Source organism: Podarcis filfolensis (genome assembly GCF_964270895.1).
Source record: "Podarcis filfolensis genome assembly, chromosome: 2".
Lineage (NCBI taxonomy): Eukaryota > Metazoa > Chordata > Lepidosauria > Squamata > Lacertidae > Podarcis > Podarcis filfolensis.
In genome coordinates, this window is record NC_139605.1 from 21517292 (window position 1) to 21536856 (window position 19565).

The 19565-nt window shown below is 44.6% G+C and overlaps 1 protein-coding gene across 7 annotated transcripts in view; it reads right to left on the reverse strand.

Moving 5' to 3' along the window:
* Positions 1–19565, reverse strand: part of CFAP20DC (CFAP20 domain containing) — a 148558-nt gene that overhangs the window by 75084 nt on the left and 53909 nt on the right. For 6 of the 7 annotated variants that reach the window (XM_083600937.1, XM_083600938.1, XM_083600936.1 and 3 more), the window contains 2 exons: positions 18405–18561; positions 12210–12350 (listed from right to left, as the gene is read on the reverse strand). In XM_083600937.1, coding sequence (XP_083457063.1) covers positions 12210–12350; positions 18405–18561 — 298 coding nt within the window. Of the gene's footprint in view, positions 1–12209; positions 12422–18404; positions 18562–19565 lie in introns of those variants that run through there. The other variant, XM_083600942.1, reaches the window with a different exon arrangement.

Here is a 19565-nt window from a genome sequence, read left to right on the forward strand (position 1 = left end):
AGAAAGGAGGGCGCAGGATGCAGAAAAGGCAAAAGGCGCTACACTAGCAAGAAAGATGCCAGGAATGGTGCAGAAGTTTGGGGGGGACCCCAGGAACTACCAAGCCTTTAGGACAGAGATGCAGTATGCTCTCGAACTGCAGTTTAACGACTTTCCCGATGAGGCATCGCGAGTGGCGTTTGTGATTGGCCATCTCGAAGGAGGGGCGAGAGACTGGGTCAGGCCCCTGATGGCAGGGAATAGTGACATGCTGAAGGACGCGAGGAAGTTTTTTCGCGCCATGGATTTGATGTTTTCCAGCGAGATTGAACAGGGACTGGTGCGCAGACAATTGATGGCTTGCAAACAGGGGAGCCGATCGGTTCGTGAGTACTGGACTGAGTTTACAATGTTGATACATAAATTGGGGTGGGACCTATCGGCGGAACCCATTCAAATGCTCTTTGAAGAGGGGCTTTCTTCGGCGGTGAAAGACGAACTTTCCCGGGCGCCCAGGGCGGAGTCTATGGACCAGCTGACCAAATCAGCGCTGACCATTGGAGCGTGCCAGGAGGCAAGAGCCTTGGAGAAGCGGGAGGGGAAAGGAGAGCGTTGGAGGGATTTCCGCATTCCAGAGATTCCAGAACCAAGTTTCCCGCCCGGAGAGCCGATGGAGGTTGGAACAGCGCGCGCGCGCGCAGTTTCAAATCCCAGTGAAGGGAGGAAGAAGGAGGGAAAGAGCGCCAAGAAATGTTATCTCTGCCAGCAGCCAGGTCACTTTGCCAGAGTCTGCCCGCAAAGAAAGGAATGGCAAGGGATGGCGGGAGCTGTTGGGGGGAGGGAGGAGGAAGTCCAGGAGCCAGTAAAAGCCAACGCCTGTCTGCCACTGTCAGGGCACTGCAGACAGGCCAAGGAGCAGTAAAAGTGCCCACTCCGGAACCTCCAAGACCAGCCCTAGTAATAGAGGTGTGGCTAGAGCTGGCAAACGGATACCCACTGAAGACCAAGGCGCTGTTGGACTCAGGCAGCTCCTGTAATTTTATGAGCAAGGAGTTTGCAGCTGAACACCAGATACAGACACTCCCTTTAAGCAACCCCCTGCAGGTCACCACGATCGATGGGAGGGAGCTGTTGGGGGGAGAAGTTAGCCTACAGACCGTCCCAATGGTTATGAGGGTGGCAAGGCACACCAAAAGGATAGCGTTCAATGTAGCCACCCTGGGAGGGGCGCCAGTCATTTTGGGAATGAGCTGGCTAGCGTTGCATGACCCGCTGGTGGGCTGGCATCAGAGAGTGGTCTCCTTTGGGTCAGCACATTGCCTGGAACACTGCAAAGAGGGGAAGGTGCCAGAAGGGGCAAAAGCCTCCCTAGCAGGGACGGAAGTGGCGGACAAAGGGAAGGTGCCCAAACAATACGCTGACCTGAGCAAGGTCTTCAGCGAAAGGGAAGCAGATAGACTACCACCGCATAGAGACTTTGACTGCCAAATTAACCTGGTCCCTGGGGCCCAGCTCCCCGTGGGCAAGCTGTACGCCATGTCAGACAGGGAAATGCAGGAGTTGAGGGAGTTTATTGACAAAAACCTGAAGAGAGGTTTCATCAGAGAGTCCAGAGCGGTGGGGGGCAGCCCAGTGTTTTTTGTGGACAAAAAAAACACGGATAAACCGAGATTGGTCGTGGACTACCAGCGGTTAAATGCCGTGTCAGAACCAGTGACTTTCCCCATGCCCAGGATTGATGACATTTTGACCAGGGTGAGGAAGGGAAAGATATTCACGAAACTGGACCTGAGAGGAGCTTACAACCTGATACGAATAAAGAAGGGGGATGAATGGAAGACAACGATGTTCACCCCCCTAGGGGCTTTCGAATATCTCGTTATGCCCTTTGGATTACAAGCAGGCTCCGCCTGTTTTCAATCGCTCATGAACCATGTACTGGGACCTTTGCTCTACAAGAATTGTGTGGCCTTCCTCGATGACGTGCTGATATATTCAGAGAATGAGGAGCAGCATGTAAAGGATGTCAGGGAAGTGCTGAGCCAGCTGCAAGCAAACCAGTTGTGGGTGAAATTGGAGAAGTGTCAGTTCCACACCAAGGAGGTGGAATTCCTGGGGTACCGCTTATCAGACAAGGGATTAGCCATGGATCCAGGCAAGGTCCAGGCGGTGCTGGAATGGAAGACACCGAAAACGAAAAAAGATGTGCAAAGTTTCTTAGGGTTTGGGAACTTTTACCGTAAATTCATCAAGAACTTTGCCCACTTAACGGCTCCCATCACGGACTGTCTAAGCAGCAAGAAGAAATTCGTTTGGACGGGGGAGGCGGAGCACGCTTTTGAGGAATTGAAAAAGGCATTCGCTTCGGAAGAACAGCTCCTGCATGTGGATTTACAAAAACCCATGAGAGTGGAAACTGATGCCTCAGACCGGGCGGTGGGGGCGGTGCTGCTTCAGCCAGGGAGCAATAAGTCGGAATGGAGACCGTGTGCCTTCTTTTCGCGTAAGCTGAACAAATCCGAGAGGAACTACACGGTATATGACCGAGAACTACTCGCCATTCACGAAGCGTTCCGGAGATGGAGACACTTACTAATTGGCGCACAGCATAAGGTGCAAGTGTGTACGGACCACAAGAATTTGGAGTATTGGAGAACGGCACGAGTGCTCAACCAACGACAAGTGAGATGGGCCCAGGAGTTCTCCAAATTCCATTTTGAAATCTGCTATGTGCCAGGTCCAGAAAACATCAGAGCGGACGCTCTCTCTCGCAAACCTGAATATTTGGAGGGGGAGGGAGCGCCAGAAGAGAGACATATTATCCCAGAGGACCACTGGGTGTGTGGTGCGGCCTGGGTGGGGCAAAGAGAACTGGTAGAGGGAACGGTAAATGATGAGTACGCCCAGGATAAGCTCAGAGGTTTAAGGAGAGAGGGAGAAGACCCCGGAGGTTTTGAAGAAAGAAACGGGGCATTGTATTACAAAGGGGCGCTATATATACCCGAAGGGGAATTGAGGGGGAGAGTACTCAAACAGCTGCACGACAATCCCACAGCGGGGCATTTTGGGCAACACAAGACCATGTGGTTGGTGACCAGGGAGTTTTGGTGGCCCAAGGTGAGGGAGGATGTACGGGAGTATGTGAGAAGGTGTGACCAATGCCAGAGAGCCAAAGGAGAAAGGCGGGCACCAGCGGGGTTATTAGAACCATTACCCACACCAGAACGACCGTGGGAGGCGGTGTCGATAGATTTTATGACTGATCTGCCCAAATCCCAGGGGAAAACCGCCATACTAGTCGTAGTAGACCTGTTAACTAAGATGGGTCACTTTGTAGCTTGCTCACATGCAGTCACGGCGGAAGAGACAGCGAAATTGTTTGTAGAACATATTTTTAGGCTGCATGGCGCCCCCTTGAGGGTGGTTTCCGACAGAGGGAAACAGTTCACGTCCAGATTCTGGAGGAAGCTTATGAGCTTGTTGCACGTAGAGGTCAACTTTTCGACTGCCAGGCACCCTGAGACCAATGGGCAGGCGGAGAGGGCAAACGGTATCCTTCAACAATACCTGAGGTGTTATGTCAATGACAGAGAAAACGATTGGGTCGAAAAGTTGGCACTAGCGGAATTTGCTTACAATAATGCAGAGAATGTGTCCACCGGGATGAGCCCCTTTTTGGCTAATTATGGGTGCCACCCCAGGGCGTTTCCAGGGGAACCGGAGTCGGAAAACACCTGGGTGAAGGCAGAGGAGGTCCATGACGAGATCTTGATCAAAACGTTCCACCAAAGGTTCCCCAGGAAACCTCAGCCAGTAGCGAGGTTCCGGAGGGAGTACTTTGGCACCACCGACGATGAGGAGGAACTGGAGGGATTCAGGGAATCGGAGTTGGAAGGAGGTACAGACTCCGAGGAGGAGGAGTACTTGGAAACCGGAAACAGCAAAAGGTGGAGGGAAGTGTTCGAAACTTCGGAAGATGAGGGAGGTTCCTTCAGGGGTTTTGCTCCCTCGCCTCCCGCAGAGGAGGGGAGGGAAGGGGGTGAAGGGGGCCCTGGAGGGGAGGTGGATGTCAGGGAACTGTCATCTGAGACGAAGGAGGTGAAAGGGCTCATGGAGGGTGAGAGAGACCACTCAGCGGAGGAGGGGACCAGCAGGGGGAGAAGTGGAGTTCCAAGGGAAAGTGAGTCGGAGGGAGGGCTCAGAGACACTTCAAGCGAGAACAGTGGGGAGGTTTCAGGACCTCCCGTAGGGACACCCACTCCTCGGCGGAAACTGTCACGCCGAGAGTCCAGAAGACGCGTTTCCGTTAAGGAGCTTTTATGCTGGAAGAAGTTCCGTAAACGCCCACTGTCCGATTCTACGAGCGATTGATGGAGCCATGCTTAAGGAGCTCCATCACAGACAGAGGTTTGGGAACTTAGCCAAACTCTGAGGGATCAGGATTTTACGCACAAGCAGCTCACCATCCCATCACATATGGATACTTTGATTAATATGAAACTATTAAGAGTTATTCCTATATAAAATTATGAAGGCCTGACAATCACAGAAATCACAAAAGTGGGGTATTTTTATAGCTTAGCAGCTCATCTATGTTAGTGTAATGCATCTATTCCTAGAAATGCTCTCCATGAAGGAAGCATACCTATTACTAGCTAGCCACGTTTTAAACCGACTTAAGTAAGCTTTCCATTTCAGTTTTTAAGGCACTTGTTTGCTGTTTGTCAGAAAGGATGTGGTGAGAATGTGCAAATGCAGATGCTGAAAATGTTAAAAAAATTAACATTCCTTTGGTCCGATGAAACAGTAAGAACCAACGACTCAAAAAATGGACCCTCTTTTAATAGCACAATATCTTTTGTCATATTACTGGACGCAAACGGATACACTTTGGACATGCCTTTGCACACGTAGCACTAAGTACCATGTAGCCCCAAAACAAGGTAGGGTCAGACATAGTAAACCCACTCCCAGTGGCAAGAACTGATGCAAGAAAAACATCAGATAGGTCTAACCATCTAGCCATTGATAGAGAACATGGTATCTTTTCTGGATCTGCTAACCAACCTTGGTCTTCCAAAAACCCTGAAGATATTGCTTTGAACGTCTCAGCTAAGTTTTTCTTGCTTGTGCATGCCATCCTTTATTTCAGAGGTAGAGTTTAAACTATAATGAGTTCTAGAAATGTTAGGTGTCACAACAGCAAAAGGCTTTGTCTAGAGCAGGGATAGAGAACCATTGACCCTTCAGATGCTGGACTTTAACTCCTATCAGTCGCAGTCAGCATGGCCAACAATGAGGTGAGCTGTAGTCCAACAGCAACTGGAGTCAAACGTTCTCTGTTCCTTGTCTTGGACAAACAGGAGCCAAACTGGCAAGTGCCCTTATTAGTATTACTGGGTACAAGGCACCTTCAATTAGGTGAAGCTGCTTTTCACGTGTCAGCCATGGTGATTCTGGACTGACTCCTGTGCATCATCTTGAACATCTGAACGGTCCCTGAAATCCCAGTTTTTAAATCCATGGAAAACAAGCATAATGATATGATGTGCGGATGAGCAAACATGGATATAATAAGCAGCACAAAGATATGCAGGATGGCAAAAAGGTATGCTATCAAAGAATGATTCACAATTAGAAGTGGACAGTATTGTGCACCTATGTAGAGTTAAAAGCAAGGGGGGGGGGCTCAGAGCATTGCTTCTGTGGAAATAAAAGCACTCAGGCAAAGAGAGTGCTAATTTTTAAGTAAATTACCAGTTTTGATTTGTGCTTAGTGGACCACTACATCTTGTCATTAGCAAGTTGAACTGCTCAATTTAAGCAACCAGACTTGATTTTGTGTTCAATTAAACCACGGTCCCATTAATGGGGAGGGGGGGTGCAGAATTACTTCCTACAGTCCTACATTGACTAACAGTCAGTACTTAATCTGGGTTGGGAATTGAAGGAATTAAGAGCGTAAAATTTTTAGTCAAATTACACACGCAATGATTAACTGGATACATGCTGGTTTTATTAATTTTGTTGAAAGCATTCAAAACACAGAATTGCTCTTCAACAGTATATCATTATATTTGTAATTCAGGGAAATTAGTTGTACACAGTGAATTACAAACTTCAGTCTAGCAAATGTTAGAGGGGAGGGAGAGAATAGAAAACCTTTTTGTAAGGAAGTTGTGTGTGTGTGTGTGTGTGTGTGTGTGTGTGTGTGTGTGTGTAGGAGCAACACAATTTCCAGACACTTTCCCTTTGTCTTTGTGGATGTAAGAAGGGCAGAAACGAGACTTATGCACCTATTATTAGTTATTTACACAGTGAAAGTAGGCAAATGTGTGACTAAACATGGATGCTTAAATAACAATAAGTAAGCAAATCTGTTTTCTCCTTTGACTGACTTTGCTTTGGCGTGACCTTTTTATGATCATTAGGCACTTTTCTGGCATGAGCTTTGGTGATCATAAAAGCGTTGTGCACAAGCACGTCCAGGAGGCTGTGACTAATGCTGCGGGAAGCGGTAGGCAAAGGTGCAAGGGGGGAGCAAGTGAGCGGGTGGGCAGGCAAATGGCAGCGGGATGATGGTGGTGGTGGGATGGGGGGCATGATGCATACTGGCACCATTTTTCATAGAAATGCAGCACTGCCCACAATGCTTGGCTGATGTCCTCCTCAGATTCCAATGCTGCATCCCAGGAGACGAGAGTTGGGAGCCCAGCTTTCCCATGTGAAGCAGCTGTATCCTGGGATGGGGTGGTGTCTGCCTCCTCCTGCCTCTGTTCCCTGGCCTCAGCCCTCCCTTAGGTCTTCCTTCTGTTCCCCTTCCCCATCTGTCTCAACCAGCCACTCCACTGCTGGTGGAATAAGAATGTTTTTGCCTGTTGCCTACATATATGTAATGATAGCACCAGGAAAGCTTCCCTTGTTCATACATTCATGCTGATTACTTGATTAACGGAGAATTATGTGTAGACTTCCACATGCGAACAGACCGTAACAGACCTACCACTACACATTGAACCTTCATATCATGTAAAATGTAACCCACTGGTGTCAATTCACACGCTCAGCTGCTAGCCAAGAAGATGCGTACATGTATGTGTGAAGGAGCATCCAAAATCGCTGTCCATGGTCCTTAAGCTTCTTTAGGGCATTGTCTACTTGCATACTGAAGAGGTCCTCAGTATCAAGGAAGAGAGCCTTGAGTCTGGCTCTGGTGTTCTGTTCCAGGGAAGCGTGGCACCATTACTTCTAAGACTTTGTTTATTGCTGGCATATTGAACTGTTGCTTGGCAAACAACTTGGGACTGTAACACCTTGATTCCTGCCTATGTCCACAACCAAATGAGAAACCATACATAGACACAACAGAGTGACTTAAAATCTTGAATATATGTAAAGAACAACACCTCCATCTCTAATACTGCAGGCATTATATGAAAGAGTAAACAACTGTTATATACTCTTTCCCCTCCCAAATATATATACTTCCAGATTATATCGACGTAATCCATCTTATTTTTCTAAGATGTAAAGTTCTTGGCAAGCAGAATGTACATTCTCTGCATCTGTATGGCACTGAAATTACTAAGATTGATGAAAGCCAATCCAAAACAATCGGTTTTTCAAGCTTGGTATCCCATTACCTTCTATTTGTAATCAGCAGAATCATTATCAGACACCAACTCTTGCTCTTGCTCCCATTCAAAATAAATGACCGATGAAAAAGACTAGGACGGGGGGGGGGACCCCCAGAAAAGTGCAAGGCCTGACTGGATGGTGTTTCATGAATTCAGAAAGCACTGACTCGATACAGTACCCCACAAGTCCTAGTGGTGTACAGTGGTACCTCGGGTTAAGTAATTAATTCGTTCTGGAGGTCCGTTCTTAAACTGAAACTGTTCTTAACCTGAGGTACCACTTTAGCTAATGGGGCCTCCTGCTGCCACTGCGGCGCCAGAGCACAATTTCTGTTCTTATCCTGAAGCAAAGTTCTTAACCTGAGGTACTATTTCTGGGTTAGCGGAGTCTGTAGCCTGAAGCGTATGTAACCTGAAGCGTATGTAACCCAAGGTACCACTGTATATATGTTGTGTATATATAAGCTACCCACTACCAAGGTAACTAAGGTTGCTGATGCTTACTGCGTTATTGTATACAAGCTTACGAAATAGAAATTATCCTATGCTCTGTGGCTTGCATGGGTTCATAGTAATGCACATTCACTTAATAAAGGACATGTTTAAGTTGAATAATCTGCAAGGTAGCTTTTATCTCATGCATAAAAAATTAATAGAGTCATTAGAAGTTCTCAATGAATCTGCCCCAATGAACTCAACTCCCCTTGCCCCCCTACATTTTATGTTATGCATCATAGTGTCCTTGAACTTTAAGATAAAAGACATTGGGATTCTTGGGTGTAGTCTTGAATTTTTATTCAAACATATAATTAAATGTCTTGTAAAATTAAAGTAGAACAGGCTGTCATACAGAGGATGAAATAAAAATAAAAAATAATTATACCCCTAAGTGGTTATCCAAAATTAAATGAACTCTATTACGTTTTTTGTTTTCATTATATTAGGCACTGGAGTAGTGCCACAGTATTTTAAATTAAATTATTCACCTTTATTTTGTTGTAGTTCGTATTAATAAAGATCTTTTCTCATTACAGAATTTAATGGCAGGGTTTCTTCTTTTGGTCTTGAAAGGAGACAACCGCTTTGTAAGTATTCCCCTCCCCCTTTAGATGGAATCCGTGAGCAAAATTGGTACGTGACTTAGAGACTACATAAGTGACCATTTCCTCTTAAAGGGCACATTCAAAGGACAATTTTAAAGGACAGGTGACTCCAATAACTTCATACTGTGCTTGTTTCCTGCTTTTCCAAAGCAGCCCATCAGCAATTTGCTATACAGTGGTACCTCTGGTTACGAACTTAATTTGTTCTGGAGGTCCGTTCTTAACCTGAAACTGTTCTTAAGCTGAGGTACCACTTTAGCTAATGGGGCCTCCTGCTGCTGCCGCACAATTTCTGTTCTCATCCTGAAGCAAAGTTCTTAACCAGAGGTACTATTTCTGGGTTAGCGGAGTCTGTAACCTGAAGCATCTGTAACCTGAAGCGTCTATAACCCGAGGTACCACTGTACTGAGCCCCAGGGCTAGAGTAGCACATTTTGCCACTGAGGCAAAACAGTGCCCCTCCCCACCCCCGCTGCCACTGACACCTCCTCCCCTGCCCCCCCATGACTCCTCTGCTGCGCTCCACCCCCCTGCGCCTGAGAAAAAGGGGAGAAAAAGGAGGCTACACAGGGAGCCAAAGACAGCAGTGGTGAGAGAGGTGGAGGAGGCGGCAAAGGGGGAGGAGTCAGAAGACAGTGAGGTGTAGTGACCAAGGAGGTGTTGGCGAGGGGGGGAGGAGTATACCAGTATACCTGAAGCTGCATCTCCAACCCCATTGTTCTGCCCGGACACTGACGTCCAGCTCCAAGGGCCTTCTGGCAGTTCCCTCACTGCGAGGAGCAAAGTTACAGGGAACCAGGCAGAGGGCCTACTCGGTAGTGGCGTCCACCCTGTGGAACGCCCTCCCACCAGATGTCAAAGAAATAAATGATCATCTGACTTTTAGAAGACCTGTGAAGGCAGCCCTGTTTAGGGAAGTTTTTATTGTTTCATCTTTTACTGTGTTTTTAATATCCTGTTGGAAGCCGCTCAGAGTGGCTGGGGAAACCCAGCCAGATAGGCGAGGTGAAAATAATAAATTATTATTATTATTATTATTATTATTATTATTATTATTATTATTATTAGCATTAGGGAGTGGGGGAGGAGGTGGGCCATCCCTCCCAATGGTTTCAAGCCTGCCAACCCTGGGGCAAGTCAGCAATGTCTAGGCAACACGATGACCATCGTGTTACCTAGACATTGCTGAGGTTCTCTTTGCAACACAGGGGTTTGTTTGGTTACTTAGCCCTGGGGCAAAGGCTTCATTTTGCCTCATGGGTGGGCCAGCCATGCTGGACCCTATTTTCAAAGCTTAAGAACCATGGATAAGCACACTTTGTTGTTTAGTTGTTTTGTCGTGTCCGACTCTTCGTGACCCCATGGATCAGAGCACGCCAAGCACTCCTGTCTTCCACTGCCTCCCACAGTTTGGTCAAACTCATGCTGGTAGCTTCGAGAACACTATCCCACCATCTCGTCCTCTGTCATCCCCTTCTCCTTGTGCCCTCCATCTTTCCCAACATCAGGGTCTTTTCCAGGGAGTCTTCTCTTCTCATGAGGTGGCCAAAGTGTTGGAGCCTCAGCTTCACAATCTGTCCTTCCAGTGAGCACTCAGGGCTGATTTCCTTAAGAATGGATAGGTTTGTTCTTCTTGCAGTCCATGGGACTCTCAAGAGTCTCCTCCAGCACCATAATTCAAAAGCATCAATTCTTCGGCGATCAGCCTTCTTTATGGTCCAGCTTTCACTTCCATACATCACTACTGGGAAAACCATTGTTGTTGTTGTTGTTGTTTAGTCGTTTAGTCATGTCCGACTCTTCGTGACCCCATGGATCAGAGCACGCCAAGCACTCCTGTCTTCCACTGCCTCCCGCAGTTTGGTCAAACTCATGCTGGTAGCTTCGAGAACACTATCCCACCATCTCGTCCTCTGTCATCCCCTTCTCCTTGTGCCCTCCATCTTTCCCAACATCAGGGTCTTTTCCAGGGAGTCTTCTCTTCTCATGAGGTGGCCAAAGTGTTGGAGCCTCAGCTTCACAATCTGTCCTTCCAGTGAGCACTCAGGGCTGATTTCCTTAAGAATGGATAGGTTTGTTCTTCTTGCAGTCCATGGGACTCTCAAGAGTCTCCTCCAGCACCATAATTCAAAAGCATCAATTCTTCGGCGATCAGCCTTCTTTATGGTCCAGCTTTCACTTCCATACATCACTACTGGGAAAACCATTGTTGTTGTTGTTGTTGTTTAGTCGTTTAGTCGTGTCCGACTCTTCGTGACCCCATGGACCAGAGCTCGCTAGGCACTTCTGTCCTCCACTGCCTCCCACAGTTTGATCAAACTCATGCTGGTAGCTTCAAGAACACCATCCAACCATCTCATCCTCTGTCGTCCCCTTCTCCTTGTGCCCTCCATCTTTCCCAACATCAGGGTCTTTTCCAGGGAGTCTTCTCTTCTCATGAGGTGGCCAAAGTATTGGAGCCTCAGCTTCACGATCTGTCCTTCCAGTGAGCACTCAGGGCTGATTTCCTTAAGAATGGATATGTTTGATCTTCTTGCAGTCCATGGGACTCTCAAGAGTCTCCTCCAGCACCATAATTCAAAAGCATCAATTCTTCGGCGATCAGCCTTCTTTATGGTCCAGCTCTCACTTCGATACATCACTACTGGGAAAACCATAGCTTTTACTATACGGACCTTTGTTGGCAAGGTGATGTCTCTACTTTGTAAGATGCTGTCTAGCACACTACCTTATTAATACACTCCAAGAGCATCTCACATTGCCATATCTGAGCAAAGCTATAAGAAGGGCTTATAGAAAGACGCATTTATGCAGTGCCCTTTTTCTCTAATAGACTATCCAAAGTCCATCTTCTTTTATGAGGTTTTTTTTCTTCCTGGCCCGTTATCAGCAGGTGTTTAGAACTGGTACCATCAATCCATCTATAAAAACCCCATTTCACAACAATTCATCATACCATAACCTAACCGAGAAATGGAATCTAAGGCCAGGTTACGCAGATCGTGGGGTGAGGCTATGCAGACAGAGACGGAATCAGTTCTCAAAGGCTCCTACTAAGTTACTTTGCTTGGAGCAAGTGCATGTAAACTGAGATCCAGTTTGGGGGAGAGGGACAAAACCTATCACAGGCTTTGAAGTTTCCAGGGTGAAAAACAGGTTTAGTGCATGCATACACACACACACACACACACACACACACACATTTTCTCACGTGTAATTGAACGCTCCGAGGAGAAGAAAGCGTGACACATGGAGATAATGGCATAAGCCCAGTGGTAGCGGTTGCATTCTATGTACTTTCTTATTCAGAGGGGAACATGTAAACTAGTCCTCATGTAAAATCATTAAGATTGCTAACACTTGATTCTAGCAGTAGGACCTGCATGTAACATAATGTCTCTAAACAGGGGACATGCACTGAGAAGCAGCTTTGATGCTCTTACAAGGCCACCAACATATCCAATAAGCACAAATTAATTTTACAACCTACCTAATTCCGGTGAAGTTAAGAGCCGACCTCCACATTTTTGTTCTGCTGGGCGTAGCTTGTTCATATTCAGCAGCTGGGTAACTTGCGGCACATCTGAATTTAACTGACAGGCTCGAGGAATCGTATCTGTTGGCCCATCAGCTGTGAATGCAATATCAATACAAGTCTGAGAAAAATACAGCGAAGGCTTCACTTTTCTACACACCAGGTAGCTGAAACAAACAAGGGAAACAATATAGCCTATTTTCATTGATATTTTAAAAACCCTCTAGCCCCATAGTTACAAAATGAAGAGTCTTCTGGCTGCATCAAGGGTTATGAACCAGAAAACAAAAGCTCACTTATTCATTTGATGCCCAAACCATCTGATTCTTAATTCAATGGCATGATTTTTTCCAGGCAAGACTCATTATTTCTGAGCTGGGAGTTAGCAGTACTAGAGATCTTCATTACCTCATCTGGACAGGAGGATTTAATCAATAACTAATGTGCCAGAGCCCCCAGCATTCAGGAAAAAACATTTAATAATGCCACAAGACCTCAAACTTAACCTTTTCTTACCAATAGGTTTTTTAAAAAACACAACAACAATAGCATAAATATTGTCTAAAACAGAATCACCTCAAATAAGAGATGTTCCCTCAGTCAATCATGCATTAAAAAGTATGAATGAAGAGACATGTGGATTGAGTGCAGACAGGTCCAGGATAAAAGTGAAGTATTCTTGTGTAAGGTAAACATAATGGTTCCTGGACTATGTGCTACAGCTGGACTCCCTAAAGGCTGTAGTTTGGACGCCTCCAATAGAAGTTAAGCTTTCAATAGGTAGAGTATAGACAATGTAAGAGCTGTCTCTTTAGAGGGGGATGGGACAACATGATGATCTCAGTCCTTCTAGTCCCATAAATCTACAACTGCAATCACCAGCTGTTATATCTTTTCTAGGAAGCATAATTGCAGATGCCTGATTGCGGTTAACTTACTGTTAAAATAATTTATGTGTGAGGTTAAGAATTAATCAGATTTCAGGGTGGATGGGCTTTGCAATTAAACTCCACCTGCAATTAGCTGGCCTCACAATTTAGATCATGGCTGAGATTCAGTTACTATCTAATCTCATGTGCTTGTTACATCTGAGAAAGCTCTGTAACCTATCACACAAGTGGCAGAACGGGATATTTTGGCCCAGTTATTGCATCACTGAATTGCTGCAATGTCGCTCCATAGCGTTAGCAATTCCCACTGCAGCCGCTCCCCATGCCAGAATCAAGCCAACTGCCATGCCGTCAGGGATATACAAGTATTGGTCTGTTGCTCATTTCAAGCAATCTAAGAAATTAAACAGCATAATTTGCTTTCTAAACAGACTGTATTACTTTAATGCCTGTACTGGTTTTTTTGTCCAAGCCTCCCAGACATTCATATTATCTGACAAGCCCAGCTTCCACAGCAGTGTGTTGATATCAGTAATGGAGACTCAAAACTATAAAGGAAGAACAAAACACGTTTGGAACACAGCGTTCTACATAATCAGCCACATTGCTGGAAAACAAACAAACAAAGAAAGAAGATTCCCAAACGGAGAAGTGAAGCAACACTAGGAGAGGCACCGGCTGAGTACGCCAATCATTTTGTATCACAAGGCGTATCAACTTCCCAGTTTAATGAGAAATGAAAAAAGCTGAAACAAAAAATAAAATAAAATGTGGGGATGTAGCTCAACCTCCAGAGAAATATCCAAAGAGCTTTGCAGAAAGAAATCTACTTATCCACCTGATTCCCAATTCCGTGGATCGCCCCAAAGGCTCACTGCTCTAATCCCGATTAAATGAACAGCAAGTTTCCAACTTCAGTGCAAGATAATTAACCGGCATTGTTTCACACATAAAACCATCTTCTGTACCCTCCTTTTGTAAAAAATATCCAGCCATAACTGTGCTTTCCCCCACCCTTTCCTTTCGAGGAGTGTAAAAATTGGGTCCTCTGAATATATTTAGGCATAACTTCCTGATGGGAAGATCACACACATTTATTTATTTAAAGATAAATAAATTTAAAGGTTTGTTTCTGTAAAGAACATTTATACTCAAATAATTTGAGATGGCTTCTCCATTTCCTGGCAAAAGTTTCTATCCGTTCAAAATTCAGTTCCGGACTGGCCCAATGGGACAAAGTCTTTTCCCCAGCCCCTAGATCAAGAGAATGCCTCCAAGAAGATGTGGCTATTGTTTCAGGATGAGGCGAGTGGTTCGAACAAACACTGCATGGTGGGATCTGGGATCCCACTCCTGGGAAACCCTGACACCGTGCAAGTAATATTGGCAGAGTTCAATGGGAAACACTCTTACATAAATCTCACTGATACATGGAACTTGAGAAAGAGCAGGAAGTGTTCCCAGTTGTGTTTTTGATTAGATTAAGTCAGAATAACTCCGCAGCTCCTAGCAGGGCTATGTTAATTGGCACCAGATGTGGAAAGAAAAACAAGCTTCTCATGTTCAAGAGGTATGCAACATCTAAGTTGGCATGAAATGTAAATTTTGGAACTAAAAAGATGCAACTTGTGATGTGATACAAATGGAAGATGAGCCCTTCTGGATCACACAAAAGGTCTGTCTAGTCAAGCATCTTGTATTTCATAGTAGCCAACCAGAGGTTTCTGGAAAGCCAACAACCAGGAGATGTAGGCAACAGCCCTCCCTTGCTGTTGCTCACTGTTCAGAAGCAGACTGCTGTATTAACTAACTAAAGCTCTAGCATCATGAGGGAGCAAAACTTCTGTCTACTTTATCCACATACCCTTATCATTCTGAAGTTGATGGGTGACTTGATGTGCATTTCCCAGTACAAAAGAACTTTTTTTCATGATTAGGACCCTGCTCCTCATGGTTTCACCCTGTAATGGCAGCTGCTACAAAGAGCAGAACAGTTACTCAGCAGAATACATGGGAAGGATTCTGAACACAGCAAAGTCGTCTTACCCCATTCTTAAGATAAGTCAATATACATTAGCATCAAAAGATGCCCCCTTCCCAAGGAGACAAAGGTCTAAAATGACCTAACTGCAGCACTGCATTTATCTCATTAGAAACTAATTAAAGTGTCTGCATTTTGAATTATTAATCTGATTTTTTATTGTATTGCATTAAAATGTTTGATTTTAAATGTATGCAAGTATGCAAAGCACATCAAAGTGCAAGTAGATAAATAGGCACCGCTCTAGCGGGAAGGTAAATGGCGTTTCCGTGCACTGCTCTGGTTCGCCAGAAGTGGCTTAGTCATGCTGGCCACATGACCCGGAAGCTGTACGCCGGCTCCCTCGGCCAATAAAGCGAGATGAGCACTGCAACCCCAGAGTTGGTCATGACTAGACCTAATGGTCAGGGGTCCCTTTACCTATGCTGAACCTGAATGCAGGATAAAATGTTTTGAATTCATTGAATTCTGACTGCTTTGAAATGCAATGCAAATATGGATATAGGTATCAGGATATTAAAATATAACAGCATTTATTTAGAATGAAGAGACTCTCCTCCTAATTTACAGCTGTGAATGGCCCGTTAGCAATCTTCTAAGCATTTACTGTCTAACCTAGCAAGCAGATATAATGGCAATTTCATCCTTATGATCTTATGCCCTGTATAGTATAGCACATACAGGAAGAATACACCTTCATGCCAATCTAACTGGAAAGCAATGCCAATTTTATTTTGCCTTCAGCTGGTAGAACCCCCTGTTCAGCTGTCACCCCAGTGAACACCATTCAATAAACATTTCAATATGACAGATTTCCTCCCAGACTGACACATAACAAATCAACGAGCTAATGGATGGCGAAAGGCTCCCTGCACAGATGGCACAGTTCTGCAAAACAAAATGCTGGTCCTTAAAAACCAAAGCCTTGCAAACTCAAATCACCTGGAGAGAATAAATACAAAATTAAAATGCCATCTCCATGGTATTATTCCCCTCCCATTTTTTAAAAAAACTCAACAACAAAAACAATATACTTGGATCAGGGTCGTGAGAGCGTAGTCCAGACTGAGAAAACAGAGTCTGTTTAAATCAAGACACATTTGCTCAACAGCAGGAGCATCCAAAATTGACCACCTGGTTCAAGGAAGAATGTTAACTGCAGTCCTCTCTTCCACTGATAGCCTACAAGAATGCCTCCAATAGCCAGTGACAGCTCTTCTCTGTGGGCAAGCAGAGCTCCATTCCAGCACACAACTGAGAAGCAAAGCTAACGTAAGATTCAAACTATCTGCAGGAGCTCACTCATTGTTGCCTCCTCCTAGACCTAGAGGTCTTTAAAGCAGAAGAATTCTCCCTTCTCATGTACTCACGTATTTGAAATAGCAACGCCACTGCAGTTAGTCAGAGGGGATGGGTTGGGATGCAAACTTGACTGACTTACCGTATTTTTTGCTCCATAAGAAGCACCTTTTTCTTCCTAAAAAGTAAGGGGAAGTCTTATGGAGTGAATGCGTGGTCCCTGGAGCAGAAATGCCCAGGGGCAAAAAGCAGATCATGCTTTTTTTTTTGAAAGAGGGAAGTGGGTGCTGAAACAAAGCTGTTGATCATTTGCCGATCAGATCACATAGCATGTCCATGACTACAGCCTGCACCAAAAAAATCACACCCCCACTGTTGCGTGGTGCCGCAATGGTGCAAAAACATGGTTACAAAGCACGGATCCAAATGGATCCTCACGATTTTTACATTGGGTCACCCCAAATTCACCATCAGATCACATGTCTGTGGCCACAGCATGAACCATAAAAATCATACATCCAGTTTCGTTCAGAATATTCTTTTTCTTGTTTTCCTCCTCTAAAAACTAGGTGTGTCTTATGGTCAGGTGCGTCTTATGGAGCGCAAAATACGGTACAATGTTTTGTCACAGTTCTGTGTCTTCCAAAAATAAAATAAAAAATGCTGAGCTTGGAAAACCTACCTAGCTTTCTGATCTTTCAAAGATTAGCTTGGTTTACTGACACCACATCAAAACTCTTATCACATGCTGGTTTATATTCCACTGCCACAAACAGGACATGTAGTAAGAGTAGATTGGAATAAAAAGACTATGAAAAGCCTATACTGATTTGGGAAAGCGATGGGGCTAGGTTGAAGAAAGAAAGGTTATTTCAGCATCAAGGAGATAGAAGGAAGGAAAAGTCATCTACTCTAACCACCTGCCTTAAAAGTTAAGAGATAGCCACATGGCTGTGTCCCAAGGGAACCTATACAATCCAGAGCACCGTGTGCTATGAGCAGAATGTAATTGCAAATAGTTCCAGATAATTGAAGCTAAAGAGCAAGATACAAAAAAGATGCAAAGTGTAAAGCAAGAAGACTTAAAGTTTAAATAAATAAGCAGGCTGGAGGAAAAGCTCAAACTACAATGCAGAACTAGCCTCAGAATTATTATCTGCCAAAAGTCTCTTACTGCTTACTTTTGTAGAAGATACTGGGAGACTGAAGAATCTAGTCTAAAACAGATTGCAGTGTGTGTGGGAGTTCATTTGACTGGAAGAAACTCAGCCCAGATTATGAAGAGCAGAGTTGAATGCAAGGGGGCAGGGGGGATCTGACTCCTTTTATTTAGACACAGTGATAGTGTCGCATTCAAAGAGTAACATGTGGCTGATGAGCAATGGGATTTCTCACTAATATAGTGAGCAGCTCATTATCAAAACCATCTTTTTCCTTCTTCAGAGGTCCCATTTCCAAAATGAAGAAAAATAACGGCTGGATTTTATGTAGGTAGTCTTGACAATTTTCTTTTTAGAAGACACCTTGAGAAAATGACATCTCTCAGCAGAAGAGCCCACTGATAATTAAATAACAAGCTCTCTTTCAAATTGCTTAATGAAATACTTACCTGAAGGTAGCTCGCCAGAAGATTATTAGCAGTTTTGTATGCTAATTTAAAGATGGAACCTTTTCCACAATGCAGTTTTAATGAAGGCAGTGCTTTATAAAAATGTAAGTGCCTTCCCACCTTGTCACCACACTTAGCTAATGTCATTGACAACCCCTGAGCCAGAGAGATACATGACCTGTACTTGCATTAATTGCAGTGAAATCGTCTAAACTCTCAAATGATTAATCATAGAAGCCTGGTAGACAAGCTTGAAACTGTATGATACGACAGTAACTCAGTGCAGTTCCAGGAGGTTCAGGTTAACACACCATCTTCATCATCTGTATCCAGGGGCTTTGATTTCAGTGTGAAGATTTTTCGCAGTTTACAGTTAGCTGAAACAATAATGCCATCCAAGGACTGGAAAACGGCTCCTTTGAATATCTCGCTGGTGAATGCTACCAAGTCAATGCACAGGTTGCACCACTAAGAAAAGAGTGAAAACAGATTTAATGACATTTTTAGATAAGATGCAGGTCTTGTAAAAGAAATCAGCACTGAAATTTACCACTGAACATAATTACTGTATAGCCCAACTCTCCTGTAGCTGCTCCATGGAATATATCATCATCATCATCATCCTCATTAATCTTTATTATGGTCCAGAGACCCAACAAATCATTACAAAGCAATACACAATTCAGACAGCCTACTACCAGGTTAAGCAAGCATTTTCTTGCAACCACCGATAAAAACCTTGCCACTGCTAATGTTCTAGCGTTTGTCCGGTCTTCCAATAGGAACCTGACATAGTGAGCCTCTGATTTTCCCGGGAAAAGGTACCAGCAAGGGTAATATCAGTTCAGCCCTGGCTTGCTCGTATTTCACACAGTGCAGCAAAATATGTTTTATAGAATCGATGTCTTGGGCACACGAGCAAAGTCTGTCCTGGTAGGGAACTCCTCTCAACCTGCCATCCAACACTGCAGAAGGAAAAATGTTTAGTCTGGCTTTGGTGAATAACCTTCAGTAATTTGGTACTGTCAGGTTTTTAATGTAAGGTGTTAACTTAAAGACATGCTCATACTGTACTCCTACTGCCAACGGACTACAGACTGCGTGTGATCGGGGTCGCAAGTCACTGTGTATATTATCCCATAATCTTTGCTTTAATGTCTTTAGGGCGCCTTCATAACCCAGGTAATAGAGTCCATGGAATATATGTTTTCTCCATATCAAGGAGTGTTGCAGCCATGCAAGTGGTCTATAATTACCTCCACTCTGAACTTTTAGCATGCATCTTGTACTTGAAATCAGTGATACTTGCTTTTAAATTAAGTGTGCTTTCAAATTAAGTGTGTACAGTCTGAATTGCCTGTGCATATTAATGGCTGATGGTAAACTAGTAAAGAGCAATCAATATAAATGGTTATGACTATCAAGGATCCCTGCCAAATTGCAATCCACTTCTCTCCTGCTGCTTGCTTTCT